This window comes from Polyodon spathula, chromosome 11 (assembly GCF_017654505.1).
Source record: "Polyodon spathula isolate WHYD16114869_AA chromosome 11, ASM1765450v1, whole genome shotgun sequence".
NCBI lineage: Eukaryota > Metazoa > Chordata > Actinopteri > Acipenseriformes > Polyodontidae > Polyodon > Polyodon spathula.
In genome coordinates, this window is record NC_054544.1 from 18,699,723 (window position 1) to 18,723,808 (window position 24,086).

At 41.1% G+C, this 24,086-nt stretch overlaps 2 protein-coding genes across 5 annotated transcripts in view; one reads left to right on the plus strand and one right to left on the minus strand.

The window, feature by feature from the left end:
* LOC121323378 (high choriolytic enzyme 2) lies at positions 1-6,997 on the plus strand. The gene is made up of 8 exons (XM_041264412.1): positions 1-42; positions 877-942; positions 2,349-2,501; positions 2,596-2,713; positions 5,032-5,210; positions 5,672-5,753; positions 5,941-6,065; positions 6,863-6,997. The coding sequence occupies exons 2-8, from the start codon at positions 885-887 to the stop codon at positions 6,868-6,870; spliced, it is 723 nt and encodes a 240-aa protein (XP_041120346.1). The 5' UTR covers positions 1-42; positions 877-884; the 3' UTR covers positions 6,871-6,997.
* A 1,583-nt stretch (positions 6,998-8,580) lies between these two features.
* Positions 8,581-24,086, minus strand: part of pcnt (pericentrin) — a 50,841-nt gene continuing 35,335 nt past the window's right edge. For 2 of the 4 annotated variants that reach the window (XM_041263353.1, XM_041263351.1), the window contains 23 exons: positions 23,092-23,259; positions 22,112-22,264; positions 21,320-21,490; positions 19,748-20,752; positions 18,327-18,497; positions 17,524-18,060; positions 17,060-17,162; positions 16,400-16,572; positions 15,772-15,951; positions 15,253-15,426; positions 14,675-14,870; positions 14,054-14,276; positions 13,565-13,715; positions 12,578-13,297; positions 12,125-12,393; positions 11,876-11,981; positions 11,474-11,644; positions 11,053-11,220; positions 10,410-10,648; positions 10,210-10,298; positions 9,728-9,872; positions 9,149-9,258; positions 8,581-8,918 (listed from right to left, as the gene is read on the minus strand). In XM_041263353.1, coding sequence (XP_041119287.1) covers positions 8,875-8,918; positions 9,149-9,258; positions 9,728-9,872; positions 10,210-10,298; positions 10,410-10,648; positions 11,053-11,220; positions 11,474-11,644; positions 11,876-11,981; positions 12,125-12,393; positions 12,578-13,297; positions 13,565-13,715; positions 14,054-14,276; positions 14,675-14,870; positions 15,253-15,426; positions 15,772-15,951; positions 16,400-16,572; positions 17,060-17,162; positions 17,524-18,060; positions 18,327-18,497; positions 19,748-20,752; positions 21,320-21,490; positions 22,112-22,264; positions 23,092-23,259 — 5,466 coding nt within the window. In that variant the 3' untranslated portion in view covers positions 8,581-8,874. Of the gene's footprint in view, positions 8,919-9,148; positions 9,259-9,727; positions 9,873-10,209; positions 10,299-10,409; positions 10,652-11,052; positions 11,221-11,473; positions 11,645-11,875; positions 11,982-12,124; positions 12,394-12,577; positions 13,298-13,564; positions 13,716-14,053; positions 14,277-14,674; positions 14,871-15,252; positions 15,427-15,771; positions 15,952-16,399; positions 16,573-17,059; positions 17,163-17,523; positions 18,061-18,326; positions 18,498-19,747; positions 20,753-21,319; positions 21,491-22,111; positions 22,265-23,091; positions 23,260-24,086 lie in introns of all 4 variants that reach the window. The other 2 variants (XM_041263352.1, XM_041263350.1) reach the window with 1 other exon arrangement.

Consider the following 24,086-nt stretch of genomic DNA (forward strand, 5'->3'; position numbering starts at 1 on the left):
CACTGAATGAAGAATCCACAAGATTTAAAAGAGCCTTCTCAGGTAACCAGAAAATATAAATCTTGTCAACTTTATTCTGTTAGTTGTGTGCTTACATTGCCTGATTAAACTACTTTATAAGAAGTAATACTTCAAGTTGCTTCTCAATCTAATTATACAGTGTTGTACTATTATACTCCTATAATTCAATGTAGAATATTACAGATTATGAACTATTTATTCAGCAAGACTGTATAATTCAGTAATTAAGTTTGAACTGACCATTTTCTATAGAATATATAGCTGATTAATTAGAATAAAACATTAATTCATGAAACATTCTACGCTTTCTCTAATTTCTTATGCTTGAATATATCCCCCTTTATAACGTTGTAGTCAGGAGCCATAGTTAACAGACCGTACTGTTTGTGTTCCACCTTGTAACGAGAATACTAGTGTAAGTATACTGGCATTGTGGGGCAAATGGGAGCCACGCCCGTACCGCCTTATAACCTGTAAAATGGGTCACCTTACACAGGGGGAGCAGTGTCTGTGTGTGTGTTTATATATATATATATATATATATATATATATATATATATATATATATATATATATATATATATATATATATATAATATATATGAACCACCTTTCCTTTCCTAACCAAGTAATTTTCTTAACAATGGTTACTAAAGGGTGGTCAATGTTAGTTTTAGACTGAATGAGATAAAATACTAAATGAAACAATGTTTAGATTGATGTATGTAAAATGACTAAATTTCAGTAGGCCATAAAAGCAAAATTATTTCTCACTAATGATATTTCACCAAGTTGTCAAAATAGCATTCGGTGCTTTTCTCAGATAGACACACACTGACAGAATTCTGTTTGCAGATGAGCGAATGGCATTGGAGGACAGGACTGCAATGGACAAAATCCTGGAGCTGAATGAATACGAGTGTAAGGGTCCCACTGCAAATAGGGTGAAGCATCGTATGAGACCGGCAGGGCTCTCTTCACAAAGCCTTAGAGACAGACAGGGCTTTCTTCACAAAGCCTTAGAGACAGACAGGGCTTTCTTCACAAAGCTTTAGAGACAGACAGGGATCTCTTCACAAAGAGACAGACAGGACTCTCTTCACAAAGAGACAGGCAGGACTCTCTTCACAAAGCCTTAGAGACAGGCAGGACTCTCTTCACAAAGCCTTAGAGACAGACAGGACTCTCTTCACAAAGAGACAGGCAGGACTCTCTTCACAAAGCCTTAGAGACAGGCAGGACTCTCTTCACAAAGCCTTAGAGACAGGCAGGACTTTCTTCACAAAGCCTTAGGGACAGGCAGGACACTCTTCACAAAGCCTTAGAGACAGGCAGGACTTTCTTCACAAAGCCTTAGAGACAGCCAGGACACTCTTCACAAAGCCTTAGAGACAGGAAGGACTCTCTTCACAAAGCCTTAGAGACAGGAAGGACTCTCTTCACAAAGCCTTAGAGACAGGCAGAACTTTCTTCACAAAGCCTTAGAGACAGGCTGGACTCTCTTCACAAAGAGACAGGCAGGACTCTCTTCACAAAGCCTTAGAGACAGGCAGGACTCTCTTCACAAAGCCTTAGAGACAGGCAGGACTCTCTTCACAAAGCCTTAGAGACAGGCAGGACTTTCTTCACAAAGCCTTAGAGACAGGCAGGACACTCTTCACAAAGCCTTGGAGACAGGCAGGACTTTCTTCACAAAGCCTTAGAGACAGCCAGGACACTCTTCACAAAGCCTTAGAGACAGGAAGGACTCTCTTCACAAAGCCTTAGAGACAGGAAGGACACTCTTCACAAAGCCTTAGAGACAGGCAGGACTTTCTTCACAATGCCTTAGAGACAGCCAGGACACTCTTCACAATGCCTTAGAGACAGGAAGGACTCTCTTCACAAAGCCTTAGAGACAGGAGTTATTAAAGAATGTTCTTCAAAGTCAACTTTTAGAAATAAAATGAAGAACCCAACAACAGTGTACAAAATATTCATGAATATCAAACTATCAAATGCAACATGTTGAACTTTACGAACGGGCTGTTGTGCAGCTTACTGTATTTGGGTTTTGTTTTCTTAAAGTTTTGTAGTTATGTGTTGGAGTTTTAATGGTAGTTATTAATATTAGTTCTATGATCTTAAAACGCACGTATTTCAATAAATACGGACACGTTATCAAACTAAAACATGCATTAAAATAATGATGATCATTTTAATTTGGATCTGGCTGAAACTAAAAGCGAAAGGGTTAGTTGTATCAGAAAACTGCAGCCACAATTAAGAGCTGCAAACAACACTGACTTGTTGTTCTGAAATAACCCTGTGCTCTCGTTGCATTCCAGTGACTAGCAATCCAGCAGGTCTAACTTTCACAGAGGGCGACATTGTAGTCCCAAACAAAAGAAGCGCCATTACTTGTACTGGAAACAGCTGTTTGTGGCCGAAATCTGTCGACGGTTTTGTATATGTTCCGTACATAATATCACCACAGTACAGTGAGTATACTGAACACTATTTCATATCAGGCTTTTTCCCTGACCGCACACCAGCTCAGCACTAAAACACTTTGTTTTACTATTTATCTTGCAGACAATAGGGACAGAATTACAATTGAAATTGGAATGCAGGATATCTCTACTGGTACCTGTATCAGGTTTGTCCCACGCACGCACCAGGCCGATTATCTTGACATCCAACCAAGATTTGGGTGAGTCCTTTTCTTCAGAACTTCAGCAGAACCAAAAATGGAGCTTGCCTGGACTATCCCTCTAGCCAGTTACAGTACTGTGATAAAGTATTTGCCCCCTGTCTGATTTTCTGCATTTTTGCACATTTTTCACATTAAATTTGGTCAGATCTTTTTATGGGTTGTAATAGTATATAGAGGAAGTCTGAGAGAAAAAAATGACACCAGTTTGGTGCTTCTTTCATTTGTTTGGTGTGCAAGGTAAGCAAACATGCAATCATCAGGTGTGAAAAAGTTATTGCCCCCCAAGTTAACTCAACCAAATTAAAGGGATAATTAGGGTCAGCTGTTTGAATACATTGGTTAACAATCAGGCCTGATTTGGGCCAGCCCTGCCCAATACAAATCTGACTAACTTTGGCCCTTGCCATCAGAGTGAAGTTGTCAGCACACAGAGGCACAGCATGCCATGATCAAAAGAAATTCCTGAAGACCTCTGGAAAAAAGTTGTTGATGCCTATTAGTCTGGAAAGGGTTACAAAGCCATTTCTAAGTCTCTGGGGCTCTACCATACCACAGTCAGAGCCATATTGTCCAAATGGAGAAAGTTTGGGACAGTAGTGAATCTTCCCAGGAGTGGCCGTCCTGCCAAAATCTCTCCAAGAGCAAGGCGTAAAATCGTCCAGGAAGTCACAAAGAACCCTAGAACAACATCCAGGGATCTGCAGGCCTCTCTCACCTTGACTAAGGTCAGTGCTCATGACTCTACCATCAGAAAGACACTGAGCAAAAATGGGATTCATGGCAGAGTAGCAAGGCGGAAACCACTGCTCACTAAGAAGAACATGAATAATCGTCTTAAGTTTGCCAAAAAGCACCTGGATGATCCTCAAGAGTTCTGGAACAAAGTTCTATGGACAGATCAGTCAAAAGTGGAACTTTTTGGCCAAAATGGTCCCTGTTATGTTTGGCGAAAATCAAACACTGCATTCCACAGTAAGAACCTCATACCAATGGTCAAGCATGGTGGTGGTGGTGTCATGATTTGGGGATTCTTTGCTGCATCAGGACCTGGATGACTTGCCATCATTGAAGGAACCATGAATTCTGCTCTGTATCAGAGAATTCTACAGGAGAATGTCAGGCCATCCATCCATGATCTGAAGCTGAAGCGCAGCTGGGTCATGCAGCAAGACAATGATCCAAAACACACAAGCAAGAATGATTGAACAACAACAAATTTAAAGTTTTGGAATGGCCTAGTCAAAGTCCAGACCTGAGATGTTGTGGCAGGACTTGAAACAAGCAGTTTATGCTCAAAAACCCACAAATGCCACTGAGTTGAAGCAGTTCTGCCTGAAGGAGTGGGCCAAAATTCCTCCACAGCGCTGTGAGAGACTGATCAATAACTACAGGAAGCGTTTGGTTGCAGTTATTGCTGCTGAAGGTAGCATAACCAGTTATTGAGTCTAAGGGGGAGATTACTTTTTCACACGGGGGCATTGGGTGTTGCATAACTTTCTTTAAAAAAATAAATGAAAAGTATCAAAATTGTGTTACTTGTTCACTCGGGATCCCTTTTATCTAATATTAGATTTTGGTTGAAGATCTGATAACAATCAGTGTCAAAAATATGCAAAAACGCAGAAAGTCAGACAGGGGCAAATACTTTTTCATGGTACTGTATAACTTGGCAGGGAAGGGTAGGGGACTGGAGCACTGGATTACATGATTCTATCCATGGCTATCCCAGGATTACCCCTTTAAATAAGTGGTTGTTAAAATCCAGGTGGATTCACCAGTGTTGGAAAATACTCAAAATCTAGGGGTGGCTTACCCTGGCAGGATATAAGTTGATCAAATCAGCCTCTAAGTGTTTAAAGATAACAAGTCACAACTCTCATCAGCATAAAGCTTTCTTCACTATTTTCCTGGAGATAGTTTTGTTTTTCAGACTTTAGGATAAATCCACATATCTTCCCACCACACTATAGATTCAAGGGACTTGTGAGAAAGTTCTCATTCCAATGAAAGGTCTATAGGTTTGTCGTAGATCCTTAAAGAAGGTCGTTCTTTCTTAATTCTCAGGAATACCAAGAGAATCTAAAAACGAACAGAGAAACATTTCAATTTTTTTTTTTTTGTGTTGTGTCTTTCTTTGACTAAGATAACCAAGCCCCCCCAAACTTATTTCCTAACAATTGTTATTAATGGTATGTCTAGACAAACCCAGTGTCTAAGCAAGAATTCTGTAACCATTCTACGAGTAAACGTTTTATTTGTGCATATATGCACATTGCTACGAGTTTACCCCCACCCCTCTCCCACCCTTCTTTCAGCTGCTGGTCCTATCTGGGTGTTAATGGAGGCCCTCAGGACCTGTCTCTCCAATCTCCGGGCTGCATGTGGTCTGGAATCGCCACTCACGAGCTGATGCACGCTCTGGGCTTCGTCCACGAACAGTCCCGCTCTGACAGAGACAACTACGTAACTATAATGTGGGACAACATTTTAAAAGGTTGCTGTTTCACATTAAAGTTTTTGGCTAAATTTAAATGCAAGTCTGTATTGAGGATTTGGAGGGTGTGATGTGATGCACAGAACCATATAAATATTTTTATTTTTTTTGGAATTCATAAAAAGCCTGAGGTTTAACACCTTGGAGTTGTCGGTTTCAGATACCTCTATAGTCTTCCCCCCTTACTGATAATGTACAATATACTGGTCCCATTAAAACCACTATAATGATGTAAACCACCAACACTTAACAAAACTCGATCAAGCGGCTATGCAGGACAATTGTAATTTATTACTAAATCCTGGGTAGAACAAATGGTTGAAGATTGAATCTGAACTCCCTTAGAAACATAATCTAGAACTATATTTACAGTGAAAAAAGTGAGAAATTAAAAGTATTCAAACTGGGGTTTGGTTTGAATAAAACATTAATATATACACCCCCCTTCTCCTCCAAAACAGATCGCGAGCATAATTTTGAAAAGTACAAGACTAACAACCTCAACACTGGATACGACTATGGATCCATTATGCATTACGGAAGGTGAGTCTTAAAGTACTATCTATTTGCACATTTAAACAGATCCGTTGTTGCACTCTCTCACACTTCCTCGGACTGCTGCAGACACTACAGTGGACGGTCAATGGGGATGTGGGCACATTCCTGTTCTCCGATGAATCAAGGGTCCAGCTCTGTTTCAGGGATGTGCTTGTTTAATCTTGTGCCGCAGGTTTGCTTTCTCCGAGGATGGTGCACCGACGATTATTCCAAAACCTGATCCACATGTACTAATTGGACAGAGAGATGGCCCTAGTGCTACTGACCTCCTGAAAATAAATAAACTCTACAGCTGTAGTGAGTATTAACATCTGAAAACATGTACACACAATAACCTGACAATTATAGTAAGAGTGTCTCTACTATTATTTGGTTCAATTCAACAATTTACAGTATTACCAAGTTATGGATACTACAGATTATATAAGACTCATGAAAGCATGTATTTTATTAAATCATTTCTTCCCTACTAAAAGACATTTTCAACTTTGAAAGACAATATACCTCTAGAATACAAAAAGAGGTATCCAAACACTCATATACTCCAGTTGCATTTGTACTATTGGAGCTGGAACTTCTGCTTAATTTTCAAATGAAAAATAGAATTAAGTTGCAAATGCTGCAATAAATCATATATACAATACAGTAAATTAACCAATTTAACAAATTATACTTTAAAATGTCACCATTCTTTATATTCTAGAATTTATTTGAAATTTGACTCATCTGAAGCCAATCTGTCCTGCCAAAACAAAACTCCACTCTCTCCCTGCCTGTCTGGGCCACACCCTAACCCTGCACACACAACACATTGGAAACTGTAGAATGAATGAATGGGGTCCCAATCCAGGCAACACAAGAAGAGATGAGGGGAGGAAGCTAGGTGCTTGCCAACAATGAACTGGGTCAGGATTAAATGGTTTTCACTCGAGTGACAAAGAAAATAATGTCCGAAAAACAATATAAAAGCAAACCTGGCAGTGGTTCACATACAACCACTGCTATTCCTATTCCCAACAATCGGCATTAACGTATATTAATGAATACATCTTTCTATACTGTAATAATGTTTTTTGTTTTGTTCTTTTGAATAGGCATGTAATGCAAAACAAGCCAACATGGGACTGACGTAACCTCCATTCCAACAAAAAAACTACAATCCCTTCTCTGTAGAATATAGCGCTACACTTGCATTTGTGAATAAAGACTACACACAGAATTGTACTGTTGCCTAATTTGTGTACAAAGAGGAAGTTAAATTACTTGCAGTATTCTGCATTCCAGCTATATACATACAAAACGTCACCTGTAGCGACAGTGCAAGTGTGGTTTTCTGAGGGTTTGATGTGGACATGTTTATTCATGGTCTGCTATTTTCCCCACGTTTTTACAGTAAATCAAATTGAACTGAAAGCATCGCTGCACAAGACCACCAAACTCCCCTCCAACTCTCACCACCCCATACTGACTGGATGCAATTGTTTTAGAGCTTCATATGTTCTTGCTCCACATACAGTGGCTCTCAAGTATTCACCCCCCTTGGACTTTTCCACATTTTATTGTGTTACAACATGGAATTAAAATGGATTTGAATTTGGATTTTTTGCCACTGATCAACACAAACATTGCTCTAAATTAATTACAAATACAAAACCGAAAATAATTGATTGCATAAGTATTCACCCCCTTGAGTCAATATTTGGTAGAGGCACCTTTGGTAGCAATAACAGCCATGAGTCTATTTGGATAAGTCTCTACCAGCTTTGCACATCTGGACACTGCAAGGTTTGCCTTTTCTTCTTTACAAAATTGCTCAAGTTCTGTCAAGTTGGATGGGGACCTTTGGTAAACAGTAGTTTTCAACTCTCCACATATTCTCAGATGGACTGAGGTTGGGGCTTTGACTGGGCCACTCCCAGGACATTGACCTTTTTGTTTTTATGCCACTCCAGTGTGGCTTTGGCTGTATGTTTGGGTCATTGTCCTGCTGGAAGATGAATCTCTCAAGTCCCAGCTCTCTTGCAGACTTCAGCAGGTTTTCCTCCAGGATTTCTCTGTACTTTGCTGCATTCATTTTGCCCTCTATCTTCACAAGCTTTCCAGGCCCCGACACAGAGAAGCATCCCCATAGCATGCTGCTGCCACAACCGTGCTTCACGGTAGGGATGGTGTACTCAGGATGATGTGCGGTGTTAGGCTTGCGCCAAACAGCGCTTAGCGTTGAGGCCAAAAAGCTCTATTTTGGTCTCAGACTACAGAATCTTCTTCCACTTGGTCTCAGAGTCTCCCACATGCCTTCTGGCAAACTCTAGCAGAGATTTGATGCAAGTTGAGAGCCACTGTAATGCTAATTGTTCTGTGGTATTTAAATTGCAAATGATGGAACTCTCAGAAGAGACTGTACATTAGTTAGACATAAAATTTAAAAAGTAAGACAACAGGCCTAACTAATAAATACACCCACCTCAAAAAAGCGTTTTACTTGTACAAGTCTTGAAGAGAAGCATGTACAAAAAAGTTAGAGAATACTGTTGTACGTTTACTTTGCACTCATTCAGGTCAGTTTACAAACGCAGTTTGCTGAAATCATACCAAAACTACCTACAACTTTAGTAATTAACTACACATCTGGTACATTCATCACATTTAAGACATTAAATTTGACCACAAAAAAGAGAAAAGGTTTTCTAAAAATATTTATTTGCTTTCTAGAAACATGGACAGAAAAAACATTTAAAAAACTGTTTACACCTCATCTGCCCTTCAAAGATTTTGGCTTAAAGGACAATACAAACAAATACAGTATATACAAAAATGTGCAGCAACCAGAAGATCTCGCATGAAAACAGTGAAAGTATTTAAAACACGCTCAAAACACTTTTAAACAAAACATACATGGTTTAAAAGGTGAAAGTGACCACCCGCTGTGGATAACTGCAAAACTTCAGTGCTTAATTATATTTGTAAAAAATGTGATTATTGCATATAGTGTACAGAAAATAATTGCCCATGGCTACCATTAAATCCCCTAGTATCTTATGTTTACAGTAACAGAACACAAGGGAAAGGATGGATTCAGTGTTGATTCTTCATAATAAAAGTTCCTTTATCTTTTAGAAATTCTGCTGTAAGGTGGTCCTGGGGAGGGACCTGCAGAATGAAACAGATGAAACAGATTCACATTCATACCCAAACGAAACAAATATTAAAAGTGAATCAGTCCTACGCATGGCTAGGATTAGGCAAAAGCTTTACACACCGTAGATACTCCACATTAGCATAGCATTTACTTATGAATGACACAATTTTGAAGTTACATGAATAAAAAGCAATAGTTTACTGTTAATGAAAGTGGTTTAACTTTTGGCTTGGTTTTTTACCTGATGAAAGGCCTCCTAACTGCTGCTGGACCACTTCTAAATGGTGAATATAGTCAGTCAGGGAGTCCTGAGAGGTGAATGATCGGGATGGCCCGGGAGAGTGGTACGACCTGGGCAACAGGACAAACAATCTCTTGAATTGAATTTCAGATCAAGATGCACATACGGAGGTAGGGGTACGCAGGCAGAAACAGCTATGCAACTTGCCTGTAGAACCAACAAGGACCACAATATAGCAGATTGCACCTATTTATACAGGAAACAAAGTTCCTGAAATCTAATCGATCATACTTGGGTCACAATCTAGAAATTCCATATTTCTGATTCCAATATACCATATGTTTTACCTTATTTTTGACTGTCTAAGAGTGCTTGTACATCAAATACATGTTTACTTCCTACAGCATTCATTTTTTAAAAGAAAGGTTATTCATGTTTTTCTGCATGAACGGAAATCTGTATCAATCTTAGATGATATAAAATATTTTATACTGTAATAATGGGTTTATATAAAAATCCATAAGAGTGGAGGATTTTCGTATCAATTTCTGCTCAGCTGTAAGATGTCTGAGTAGTTACCTGTTGTGGAGCCTGTAAGGTGATTTAGGGGGCTGATGCATGTGTGCAGTGGCACTTCTCTGGAGAATTTCAGCTTCTCGAGTCGGAGGAGAGTTAAAGGTAACTCCAGGGTGCTGCCTTAAGACTTCTGTCCTGAACCCAGGACCTGGAAAAGGGTTTCACAAAAATGAGGACTTAAGCGTGGTTAAACTATGCAGTATTCAAGTAAAATCTATTCTCCTTTTTGCGATTCAATATAGTTTATTGGTCACTAACATTTCTATGGATTGTTCCTTGCAATGACGACATTAAGTAAAACATCTACAAGTGAAGGACACAGGTTGCTTTAGCAACCCCTTGTGTAAGCAAACATTTCATCTTATTGTACATCCATGAAGCATGACAATGTTCTCTGGGACAGGAGCATAGCAAACCTTCTGCAGAGATTCACAAGCCTTTCTAAAATAGTAAGTTTGTTTGGGGTGAAAAAAAAAAAACTCTACCTTCACTGTGTGTGCTTCCATTCACAGCAACAACTTGGATCTGTCCTTTTTTGGTGGCTTTCTGCCATTTCTTCACCAAAAATCTCAACCTGTGGGTGAAGACAAAAGAATGATTGAAAAGTGAGCAACATTCAGATTAGAAAAGCCACTCCCATTGTCAAAATTAGCGGCGGCCTGTTTACAGTACACAATTAGATTACCGAGATATAGCGATGACAACTCGGACAGCAGATCTGAATTTGTTGATGGGTAGGGAGCGCGGTGTGGAGTCCTGGAGGTCTGCTGCAGAGGGATACACCCCCATTCTGGCAATGAGGGACAATGTTGCTTGCTCACAATCCTGAAAACCACCCAAGAGGAGCAGCAGGTATTTCTTCTGGTACACCAGAGCCTTCCTGAAACTCTCTGCTCTCATGTATCTCCCATACAGTCGGTTCATCTGCTTTCAATACAAAATTGGTTTCATGCAGTTCAAGTCACAAAAAACGTACACAAAAAATGCGTAACAGGATGTCCCATTTTGCAAGTGCCAATCCAACAAGTATTTAAAAACATACAAAAAGTAAATGTCCTTGTTGAACAACTCCAGTCATGATAGGAAAGACACAGGTCTTACAGTGACACACTGTTAACAGGTGCTTCTGTATCCAAGAAGACAAAAATTAATGTTTCACAAGGAAAAAAGTCTCACAAGCAAAAGACACAAGAAAGAATGGGAATAGGAATCTACTACTGACAGTGACAGGTGTTTTTGTCTACAGGCTGTATATGTTTGATTTCCATGCTCACTGTAGTAGACAATAAATACCAAGACTGCATGCTCTTGATTGAGGACAGGCTTACCTTAGCGTGGGAGACGTCAGCAGCCAGGGGCCTGTTTTCAATCTCGGCTGTCACTCTTGACAGCTCAGACTCTGCCTTCTTGAGGGCACTGTGCAGGAAGGCTCTTTCCTTCTGCCAGACTGTCCTTTCTGAGGCCTGAACTGAATCAACCATATCACGAGATCTGACCTGGAACAATAAAACCAAAAGTTAATGTTAGTTAATGTTAATGTTAGTATAATTTTACAAAACAAAAAAACACAAGTGTGGCAGGGGAGGAGGTAGCAGAAATTACTCAAGGTAATGATGTTTGTTATTTAAACTATTAAAGCTTGGGTTTATAATATTACTGCAACAGAATACTATAATGTTCAAGTCAATGGTTAATTGAGGGATTTTTTCAGGCTTGCAGAACCAGTGATGACTCCTCTATCCAGTTTACCTGTTCACTGCCTGCCCCCCTCTGCTTGTGGATTAGCAGTTCCTTTTCCAGTTTGGTTATTGTGCGTTTCAGGTCAATCTTTTCTTCGGTCAAAGCTCCCATACAAGTAGTCAGGTCTGCATTCTCCTTCAACAAACGCTCTGCAATTGTTGATGAGGTTTGTACCGGCCTCTGCAAGAGGATTTATTCACATCAGTAGCAGGTAGAAATTAAGACTTGGAATTACAGAACCATGTAAACATGCAGTGGGATCTCTATTGATAATCCTATGGCAACAGCTAATGTAGTGTTTTAAAATGATAAATTCTTGCAATGTTACAGGATGAAGACGTTTGTTAATGTAACGTACAACATTTCCTACAATCTTAAGATTGTGTTTGTGGATTAATTCTCTCTACCTACCTGTGTGCTTGAACACAGATTCAGTAAATCATTGTCCAGCCCAGTCAGTGTTTTCAACAAGAACTTCATATCCTCATCTTCAGTGTAGTTGCGACCATCCGCAGTCCTAAGGAAAAATTACAACTGAATTGTGTGAGCCTTACTAGTGGTAACTGACAATAGAGTGACATCTCAATTAGGTTCTTGTTTGTAGGAAACAAATTACATTACCAAGTCACGCAACCAGTTGTAAAAGTAAACATCACTTACCTAGCACTAGAACTGTGTACCAAGTCCTTCAGTCTGAGAATGGCCAGCTGTAGCTGCTGCCGAGTGAACTGCAGATGCTGCTGGTTAAGGAAGAAGCTCTCCCTGTCCGGAGACTGGGGGAAGGAGCAGCTGCGGCCCGTGCCCAGGACACCAGTCTGTTGCTGCTTACGAGAGGAGAGGTCTCGCTCCTGCTCCTCCAGTTCTGCAAGGGTCTGCTGTAGCTGTTTGATCCTCAGTTGGTCTCTTTGGTGCTGCAGCTCCATCTCATGCTGCAGGGCAAAGCATAGCACAACAGTTACTATCTCATGAATTATAACACTGTAGTCAGGCTTCCTCCCAATAAGATTTAGAAATGTGAAGCACCAAATCTCTATAAAAAACACAACAGAATTCCCTTACTATTTACAGATATTCAGACCAATAGTAAAATGACAGCAGTAGGGATGTGTTTACCAGTTTCTCACTGTCCCTCTCATGTCTGCGGTCTTTCTCAGCAAGTGCCTGGCGATCTTGCCTCCTCTGCGCCTCCCTTTGCTCCTCCCTGCTCCTCTCCTTCTGCTTTACAGACTGGATCTTTCCCTGAAGCTGCTCGAGATCAGCCTGCAGGCGGGCCCCCTGCTGTCTCTCCGTCTCCAGGCTGCACTCCAGCTCTTGTTTCTGCGTCCGCAGGGTCTCTAGAACAGTGCGGAGCTTGGCAGCAGTGTCGTGCTCTCTCTGCGCCTCCTCACGGCTCTGCTGAACTCCTGCCTCCAGTTGTCTCTTGGCCTGAATGGCCTGCTGCTGGGTCTTCTCCATCATGGCTGCCAGCTCCACAGTGTGCTCCCTCTCCTGGTCCAGCTGTGCCTGCAGCTGCTGGATGAAATTGTGTTCCTGAGTGGCCACCGTCTCCCTGCGGAGAGCCTCCTCCTCCAGCCTCTGCTTGTACTCCTGGGCTAGACGCTGCTGCTCGCGGGCCAGGCTGTCGCTCAGCTCGGTAGTGCGCCCCTTCTCAATCTCAAGGAGCCGCTGGATCTCACCGAGCTTGCTGCGCTCCTGGGAGAGCAGGGCCTCGCAGCGGGACTGCTCGATCTGCAGCTCCTTGCGCAGGTTGCCGTTGGCAATCCGCTCTTGCTCCAGAGCACTGCACAGCTGGCTGTTCTGGATATTTCGGTCTTCCAGAGATGTCTGCAGTAACTAAGGATTACAAAAAATAAATAAAAATTTCCGTAAAACTTCGAAACACTCAAACAAAAATGTAAAGCAAATGTATAAACTTTACTTGGTAATAGCTATCAACATCCAATCATAATTAAAGACTGTCATGCAGTACATAGAGAATAACTTCCCTAGAATAGAATACAAAAAGTTGAAATTTGTGTTCCACTTTTTCAATGCAGTATACCTGGATGATCAATAAGAACCAAAATAAAATAAAAAATAAAGTATTAGTTAAAAAAGTACCTCATGTGTCTGCCCTTCCTGAACGTTCCTCTGGATGTTTTTGAGTCTTTCCTGATCCAGGACATCCTGGATCTCTTTCACTCTTTGCTTCTCCTTCTCCAGACTCTCCACAGCTGAGCACAGGTCAGCTTCCTGGCTCTCTAGGTTAGCCCTGGGGGAGGAAATCCATACAAAAATAAAAGGTGATCAATTAACTCAAATTGAAATCAGAATTCTACAATAAAAGTCAGTCAAGCACACTGTCAAATGAAGTACACTTAAGGCAGCACTAGCCAAAATATTTGTCTCCTTAAAATAAATAAATGAACAAAATAAAAAAGATCACTGAACTAAATTACTGCTCAAAATCGCAACAACTTAGTGGGTTTAGGAGTTACCCTTCCAATGTGGGGATCCTTAGAAATTGTCAGATACTTTGTAAGGCAGGCGGTTGGTAAGGAATAAACTACAGTCTCTCATACAGAGGTCAGGTTGGAATCTACAGGTTACCTCAATTTTCTGATCTCCTTCTGCAGCTCTTGCTGAGCCTTCAAGGACCGTTCCAGCTCCTGACTGGTGACAGACAGCTCCTGTTTCAGGTCTGTAACTGCATCCAGTTCAGATCTGAAGTGTGATCGCTGTTCAGTTGATCGTGCCTGCTCTGCTCTGAGGGAGTTCTGCAGATCGTTCACTATTGCCTGCTCCTGCTGCAGCTTGTATTCTAGCAGCTCCACTAAAATAAAATAAGAAACACAACATTTGACATGTAGGTAGAAGAACAAAATTGTAGCACTTTCACCAATAGGGTCACCTAAACCTACTGCTTGAACCTACAACTAATATTTTGGTTCCTGGCATAAAATCGGAAGTTATCCATAACCTTTCCTCTATGCGGATCCGCCATAATTTCAGATTGGACACTATCTTTTGGTAATTGTCCTTCCCTTAATTGAGCGGTTCTGTTTTTAACATTCCTGGTAACATTACATTGAAAACAGAAGTCAGACTTGTAGGCTTTTCATTAAGCACATCTATTCTTTCCTATTGTTAAGTTGACAGGAAATTATTAGCACAGAGCACAACACAGACTCGAATGCTGCGGACGTCTCTCTCTGACTTTGTGCCCTTCACCTTGTCTGCGGAGCTGATGCTCCCGCTTGCTGGCCTGCTCCTCAGCAGTGGTCAGAGAGGCCTGCAGCTGCTGTAGCTGCTCCTGATTCTGCAGGTGGGAGATCCTCTGTTGGGCCTGCAGGCTCTGAATCTCTGAAAGCAGGCTGCTCCTGTCTGCAGAGAGGAGCTGCTCCAGAGCAACACGCTGCTGCTCATCCTAGAAGACAAAGCAAGCAGCAGAATTACAGCAGGCAGAGGACCACAGGTCACAAACATTCCCACACTTATTGTGCTAAACTGGCTGCCACTGAAAACACCAAGCTTCCTCTGTGACTCAATTGTCTTGGACTCTCTAGCAGAACTCACCCAGAACATTATCCATTCAAAACAGCTCAAGACATCTTACTGGTTGTGCAACTTGTATTAGAAGACGTACAGCTTCAACATAGATTTACTGTAAGAGAGGCCTAATTGTCAGAATGCATTTTAGTATCTTGCATATAAACAAAAAGGCCCACACGTAATAAGGCATGCTTTAACCTAGGGCTGTAGAGATGAAAAGCTTGGTGCACTAATCACCTGCACTAGTTTCCCCTCACCTGTTCTTTAACAATGCTCTCCATTCTTTCAATCAGGATGCTCATGTCCCCAGACCCCTGGCTGCACAGGTGGGACTGCAGCTCTGCACGAAGCCAGTCCCTCTCACCATCAAACACACTGCGCACTGCGTGGAGCAGCTCTCTTCTCCAATCGCTGTCTCGATTAGCAGCTACCTAAAATACGAACAGAGACAAAAAGCAGACACTTGTCTGAGCAGACTGACTTGCATTACCAGTTTACGAAGTGCATTCCACTCAATTGCATATTTATCCTAAAGCTTCTGAATATTATGCATGTCTCGGTTCTTGACAATTCCATATTGTAAATGTATGTTGAGTAAAAGGCGTTAGCAGATTAGTGTTATTTCTTTTTTCTATTCAGGAGGAAAATGGTCTGTAGCCAGAATACAATACAAATCAAGGGCTGGCAGATGTTTAATCTAGAGCCACACTCCTACTAGTACTGGTTCGAAATATGTTAAACTCATCTTAAATGCACATGAATGTAGCAATACATACATCGTCTCCTTTATCAACCATTTTGGAAAGGAGCTCTTTAAGAGACTGTATGGTTTCCTGTAGAGCCTGTTTCTCCTTCAGCCAGCTGTCAGACAATGTGCTGGGGAGAGAAACTGGCGGGGCCCGCTCAGAAAGAGCAAGCACTCGGCAACCCTCTTTGTAAACCTTCTTCAACAAGCTCTGAAGGAAGAGAAAACATTACAATATAAAGATCAAAAAATTGCTGTCTGCATATTTAAATATAAATAAAATACAACTCCTCCCTGTGCAGAGCCAGACTGGTCCCAAAACATGCTTTTTAACATTTAGGCTTGAACCTGGCAAGGTGCCAGCATACCTTGTAACTGGCTACACCCACAGGGATTCAAGTGACACTACTAGTCAAAGAATGTTACAAAAATACATCAAAGCTTACTAAAAATGAATTTAACAGAGCTGGATCAAAACCTGTGAAATATTTAGTGAAGTTTACCATTCTAAAATCACAATAATATAGAGAAGTCTCTAAAACAAACATGAGCAGGTATGGATGCTTGGTGGTCCAGCGTCTCCACTGGTACACTCAAAAACCTTCTAGAATCAACAGCCCTGTAGAGCTGTGGTTTACTTGTGCAGCCTGATGCTATACCTGTAGCTCATGAGAAAGCATGTCCTCACTCCCCAGTGAAAACTCTGCTGGCCTGTCAGGGTTGTCAGCAAGTGACATGCCACGCTGCCGCAGATACTCCACAAAATTAGCATCCAAGCGTTCTGTAGTTTCCAGCTCCACCTTTAGTTTTGCCCCCAAATCTGAACTTGCATCTAAATCATAAATAAAATTAAATTACAAAAAAGTGCAGAGACTTCATATATAACAAACATACTAAACCGTACTGCCTCAACTGCAATAAGTAAACTGGATTAATTCATTGCATCTTAGTACAGTCACTAGTTTATAAATAAAAAATTTATATATATATACACACACAATTGTTCAGCAGCAAGACAAATGATTTTAACCCTTTCAGTTCTGACGCCGTATGTGAACTTAAAGTATTGACGGGAGTCCCACTTACCAATATATATCAAATATTTTTGTCCTATTCTCTTGTATACTCAATAAAAGGAGGTTCTTTTCAGAATTTTATACCTTAAATTTCACATTTCTTCAGCTTAAAGAATTCAGGACCGAAAGGGTTAAGGACAATGTTCATTAACATTCAACCACCCAGTGTAGAAGCTAAAACACAAGGGTACTCTCCCAGTCGAAACCCCTGATAGAGACAGAACGCTGCTTGGTGCTACTCACTGCTTGCATATCCATCGCTGACACCCTCGTGGACAGAGAGTGTTGATTCTGTGCAAACAGGAGAGGCTGATGGAGTCAAGTCGAGGTTTTCAAGAGCTTTTGCCTGGGGGTGGGGGGTGGGGGGGAAGAGTTTCATTATTTTATAACTTAACTGGTATTGGATTACAGGGTGACTGTATTGAAATGCACCATGTCCAAAGAGGCAGACACTTTTTAGTTCTTCAGGTAAAACTGATAAGGACACAAACTATTCTAAAATATTCGTATTGGCATGTATTAAACCCATAAAGGGGGTCTTTCTGGGCTTGCTGCTTGCCTAATCACACAGTCAATGTGAAAGGCTATAGGGTGCACAATACACAATGGAGAGTTACAGGAAAAGCAGGAAAGGCTATCAAGCTGTAAAGCCAAAACAAATGAATATTATTTCTCTGTTACAAAATGCAGTACAATGTTTAAACAACCTTTTCCGTGTCAAGAGAGCCCAGGACGGAGTAAGTGCCCTCAGAGAAGGGTGGAGATGCTGCTGCCAAGTGGCTGCTGTGCTCCTCACTGTCGCAGGTGATGTGATCACCGGGCTCTGAGCAGTCCTGGTCCAGAGTAGGGGATTTGCTGTGCAGGTGATTCAGCCCAGTGCTATGCAAAGCGCTGAGCTCAGAGAGGTGGGTGGACTGGAACCCATACGTGTGCTCCATGCTGGCATCGTATTTCCTCATATGCTCAGGGGACCAGAGAGAGCTTTCGTCGGAGAAGTTGTACAACAAGCCAAGATGTGTGCCTGAGCCGATCTGGCTGGAGCGTTCCTCAGGTTTCATTGTATTGCTCTGTATTTTACACTGCTGATGTGCATGGAGTACATCCTGAGCTCTCAGCTCCTCCACCTCACTCTTCTGGTGCAATAGCTGCTCCTCCTGCTTCGTGAAATCTTCTTGGAGCTTTCTCAGTTCCGATTTTAAACTTCCGTTGTGGATCTCCAGGTCGGCAAGGGATCGATCTTTTTCCTAGTAAAGAAGTTGGAGGATTTTTAATGCGCTGTGCAAGAGATGCAATTCAGTTGCATGTATTTATTTATTTTAACTATTGTGATGTCTATCAAAAAAGGAGATTTAAGAGAGTCACTAATGTTCAGGCAAAAAGGAAAATCAAATTGAGGACAGGGGAAAGAACACAACATCCAGCTTCATGTAAAACTAGTAACTGGAGGAAATGATTAGAGGTCACTACAACAAAACATCATTCAATTATTTATTTTTATATCCCATCATACCTGTCCCTCCTCCAGGAGCCTCTGTGTCTTCTCTGTGCTGGAGCTCAGCTCCTCCTTCACAGCAGACAGCTCTGCCCTCAGCTGAGAAAGCACTGCTTGCTGGTCTCTCAGGGCCTCCTCCTTCTCCTTCAGGGCAGCCTCTGCTTTAGCCAGCGTTTCTTCAGCACAGCTCTGACAAAAAAAAAAAAAAAAAAAAAACACACAAATGTATAACTGACATAAATGTATAACTGTTAAACTGCCGCATTAACAGGCTCCTTAGCCGACAAGTAGTGAGGTTTGAAAAAACTAATTCCACCGTGCTTGCTCCACAGAACAATTCTAAAACCTCTAGATCAAAAATAATAAATAATAATAAGTAGTAGTCGTAGTAGTAAACTGAATTAATACCAATGGTTCTGGCTAGACAAGGTACAAAACTGGTTTGTTATCTTCAGAACAGCCAGCCAAGCAATAAAAGCAAGACAAAATGGAACGAATTCCATATATTGCAGAGATGTGAACCTCCCTTCTAAGAAGTTCCTCTCTCAAGGCCTATACTTCCTTTTCCTGTGTGTCAGAGCCAATAACTCCTTAAAACCCAAGCAAACGTGCCCATCCAAAAATTTAAACTGAAATTACATATGAAAACTATCAATACCTGAGCAACAAGTCATTGAGCTGCATCTGACACCACCCACAACACATAATTAACTTGCCCTGAACAGTGTATCTAGCAGATACCCGTCTGTCACTGACCCTCTGCAGTTCTGCTCCAGTTAGTTAATCCCATAATATAACCTGCCTTGAATCACTGCCTAAGCCATTTACTCTGCAATCAGGTACTAACATACAACAGGTTAGTCTGCTCTGGCATAACAGAAATACTACATTCACCTGACCTTGTAACATACTGCTTTGTAGCTTGAGTATATTTTAAGATGGCAGACTTGTAAACAGACAATACTAAAGCTTGCTCCAACATAGTACTTTTGTTTAGTTTAAGTTTAAAGCACCACTGAATACACATACTTTAGTTCCTATGTGTTTATACTGTGGTTCTGTTAACCATATTATTGCCAAAGAATCTTGCTTTCAGGCGTTTTATTGAATTTATTTTTTGAACTCTTAAACATGCCCCAGAAGCTGGTTACTAATTCCATTGGTAAGATTTAGCTGGGAGAGTCAGAAACTAGTGTTGCTTAAAAAGCTTTTGTCAATAGATGGCTTAATAAAACCTTGACAGGGTGTATTTTAATATTTCAAGTTCCGTAGCTGTTAGACACAAGACACAAACTTGTTTTACTGCTGTTTACTTGTTACTAACCACATGATCTTGAAGCAAAAGCTGTAGCCTTAATTTAATAAAATATTACTAAAAACTACCACACCAAGCCACTGCAAACAACCCTGAAAATCTGGACAATACAGGATGCACTTACCAGCACTTCTTTCTGTGCTGCAACATTCTTTGCTGACTTGTCTTCAAGCTGCGCACTCAGCTCTTGTACCAGTGTGTCCTTCTCGGCAACCTCCATCTTCAACCTTTCAATCTCTCCCTGGAGACGTTCCACATTCAGCTGAAGAGCCTGGCACTCCGAGGACAGCTCTGTCTTCTCCGAGCTCAGAGTCAGAATTTCCACCTGGCTGTCCTTCATGCGAGCTTCCAACTTCGCCACCTCAGCTTGCAGCTTCTCAATATCTCTCTGCTTCTTTACCTCTGCCTGCTTCAGATCCTGCAGCTGGGAGTGCAGCAGAGACTTCACATTGTGGAGCTCCTCACACTCCTCCTGCTTCTTGCTCAGCTCAGCCTCCAGACCTGCCCCCTTGGCCAGGATCTGCTCCTCCAGGGTCTTCACTTGCATCTCCGTCTCTAGAAGCTGATCCTCCCTCTCTCTCAGGATGTCCTCAAACTCCCGAGCCCGGGTGGACAGCATGCCCACCTCGGCTTCCCTCTGCGAGAGGCTGGCTCTCAGCAGGATGGACTCCTCTTGCAGGATGGAGAGTTGCTTGCGCTCATTGTGAAGGTCCTTCCCCAGCTTCTCCACCTCCGACCGGAAATGCGCTTCTTGCTTTTGTAGCAGCTGCTGAACTGCTTCTTTCTCTGTACACGCAAGATCGAGCTGCCCCTCCAGCTCTCTCAGCCTTGCCTTGGAGGACTGCAGGTGCTCGCTAGCCAATTCCCTCTGCAGGCTGTCCTCTTGGTTGGGGTGCTGCCACAGCTCACGCTCCAGGCTGTGCAGGGGTGACTCTGGGCTGTCCTGTGAGTCGCTGACCTCGTGGCAGTTGGGCCCCAGCTGGGCCAGCTCCTCCTGCAGCTTCTCAATGACCTCATGCAGCTGCTCCACCTCCTCGTCCTTGTCCCTGCGCAGGCGTTCCTGATCTCCGCGGAGGTGTTCGATCTGAGATCTCAAGTCCTCCATCTCCACATTCTTCTCTTCTAGAGCCTATGACAAAAAAAATAATAACTTGTCTTATCCTCCAACCACAACCAGTGCTGAAATACAAATATGAAAAGTAACAGTATGTATCTATTAAAAGGAGTGCAAACTAATGCTTCAAAATACATGTTCTTGTTTCTCTGAGAGAAGATTTTTAGTTCTTGTTTTATTTTTATGTTAATTCAGCATATGCAAATATTTCAAATTTGAACTAGAACACGGTAATTAGGTACTAGGAGGCAACAGCAGCAACGTTGTTATCTATAGCATTGTTTGACATATTTGCAGATTAAAACAAAAATAAAATATATATATATATATAAAAACCTGAATGTGTGTCTTTCAATTTAGTGGTCACTGAATGTACCACAGAGTACATCCTCTTGACGTGAACAAAAGACTGCATTGCTTTGTATGCATAATCATCATTTTCATCTCCTGCATGAAGCTTCAGTGTGGACAGGGAACTTATACAGAGAAAGACTGGAAAGTGGGGAATCTGTAGAACAAAATTAATTCAAAAGGACACTCAATAGATCTTGAGACAGGGTAGAGAGTGAAGAAAAAATGTACCTTGTTGTCTGTATTATTCTTCAGTTCCTGCTGTAGCCGAAAGATCTGTTCATTGAGATGGTCGATTTCTTGGTTCTTTTCCTCCATCAGTGCGTGTGGAAACTGCAGCATTGAGGTCCTGCTCTCATCTGTATCAACCCCCAGTTGCTTGTGCAAGCTGGCTACCTTCTCCTGGTAATGAGAAAGGGAATGTAGTTAACTGCAATGTATAACTGTACTAGAATAAGAGACATTCACCAAAGATATGTTCTCTTGACCTGAACTAAGCTTGTGTGCTGAAAACCTTTAAATGCATCTTTAAAAAAGCACAATAGCAGTCTTTGGCCAGTAGGTGGCTTCAATGATTACAAAACACAATAAAAAAAAAGTCATTCAAAACTACAAACAAGTACAATCTACTTATGAATATATATATATATATATATATATATATATATATATATATATATATATATATATATTGCTTGTATTTTTTTTATTTTTTTTTTATAGCACCTCAAAAGCATTGTACATAACTGCGGCCAGAGACACCAGACCTCACAAGCCACTAAGCTCTTGCCTAGTTTCATTATAGGTCGTAAATCTGAGCCATACACCATTACAAGGAAGAGCAAGCCTATCTGCACACAGCTCAGGGCAGTAACATTGGACTGACATTCAAGGCTAGTAAATGCACTGGATAGTAGCAGAATCATTTTCATATCGATTACATGCTGCTCATTCTTCCTCTTCTGTACCCTACTCCAAATCAGGATCCAGAGGTTCCCTATACGGCTTCTCCCTTCATCCTACCTTTAACTGCTTGCTCTCCTCCTGCACCCTGTCGATGCTGGCAGCACTCTGCTTCATCTGAATCTCCAGCTGCATGTTGAGCTGCATCACCTCCTCTGATTTGTTCACCAAGTCCTTCTGAAACTGATCCAGCTGATCAGCAAGCATTTCAACCTGGAGAAGTAAACTTCCAATTTAGCTACATGGATTCTTGCACCATTGTGGGAAGTACAAACCCAGCAGGACAGACGGCATATGCATTGGGATATAAAAAAAAATGTTGTTCATTTTATTTGGCACTACTGTGTGATCTAGTGTGATCTAAGTTAAATTAAGTTAGATTGATATTGCATTGGGTGATGCAATAAATGCAACTGCAATAAATTAAATGTTAAGCAGTTTGTTTTCTAGAGTACTGTGTGCTTATGGAATGTACCTATTCAGTATTGCCATAATACATTTATCAATGGAGACAAGTAGACAAAGTGTACTGTTGTAGTTAGAGTCAAGGGCTGGCAGCCATGAGAACCCAGGTCCAAATGTGTGCTTACGCAATACTCAACCCTTACAGTATTACGCGCATCAAATCTGTAGATTGCTTAAACGTAATTACTGCAAGGATTAAAACCAGTGGTCTAGAGTGTTTAAGACATAAATAACTAACTAAGTTAAAATGTTTTGTAAGCATTTACTTAAAAAAAAAAAAAAAAAAAAATTGTGTATAAGGCAATGAGTACAGCATTTCAGTGTACCTGGAAGCGACTTGAATAATCATTGAAAAAATAAGTGTACGACTGAGCACCCCTATATATGTACAATTGTTAAACAAAATCAATTTTTTTGGACACTTGGAAAGCATTTAAACTATTAACCTAATTTAAAATAAAATACAATACAATACTGCATATATCTTTTAGCACAGATGCACCCTTGTGCCTTAGTGTGCAGCAGAACCACTGGACTCTACATTACTGTATTGGCTTCACTTGGCATGAGCCTACCTCCTTCTCTTTGTTGAGTAGAGCCTCTCGCTCTGCCTCCAGCTGCTCCTTCAGCACCTGGTCAGAGGTGTTCTCCGGGAAGCGGTGTCTGGTCTCATCTAGTTTAGACTGCAGAGCAGAGATCTGCAGCCGGTTAGAATATTGCTGCTGCTGTAAAGCCTCCTTATCCTGCAATTGATCAATAAACAATATACAAATATCATGCGAATGGGACCTTAAATATATTTATTTATTACTTTAATACATCAGTTTACAAGTATGGCCAGCAAATGAATGCTAACTAGATTATATTCACATGAAATAAATGGAATTTGTTATCTAGCATCTTCGAGTGTCCCCTTGGACATAAAACTAAATTAAGTCAAATGACCCATTAGGTGCCCTGTTGAATTGACCAAGACCCAGGTGTATTCACACCTGTAAAGACTGATTACACCGTGTAACAATTTTTTTTCTTTTTGTTCCTGGGTAGTAAGTTATTTCCTAATTGCTTATGCCTCAAAAGTATAGAAAATGGTTATTATTCCCCACAAACTTTGCTTTTGTGACCAGGGCAGTGATATTTCAAAATATCACTATTTCCAATGGGAGAACGGGCAAATGTGTCTTTTCGTTCACATAAAGTCAGAAAACATATGAATCCAAATTAACATGTATTTATACTAAAGTAATACAAAAATGACTACAAAAGATTTAGAAGTGAGTAGTTTTGAGATTTACGATAAAAATGTAAATACAGTATAATTGTTTTTTTCTGACTTTATGTGAACGAAAAGACACACATTTGCCCATTTTCCCATTGGAAATAGTGATATTTTGAAATATCACTGTCCTGGTCACAAAAGCAAAGTTTGTGGGGAATAATAACCATTTTCTATACTTTTGAGGCATAAGCACTTAGGAAATAACACTTACTACCCAGGAACAAAAATTGTGTTACATAGTGTTATAAACACATACTGTGTGAACCAAAGAGCCACAAAAACTACCCAAAT

Excerpts from the sequence above, each read along its gene's own strand:
- LOC121323378 (XM_041264412.1), top strand. The coding sequence starts at position 885 with ATGGCATTGGAGGACAGGACTGCAATGGACAAAATCCTGGAGCTGAAT. Across the intron at positions 2,502-2,595 it reads CATAATATCACCACAGTACA|ACAATAGGGACAGAATTACA; the intron begins GTGAGTATACTG and ends TTTATCTTGCAG. Across the intron at positions 5,211-5,671 it reads GTGGGACAACATTTTAAAAG|ATCGCGAGCATAATTTTGAA; the intron begins GTTGCTGTTTCA and ends CCTCCAAAACAG.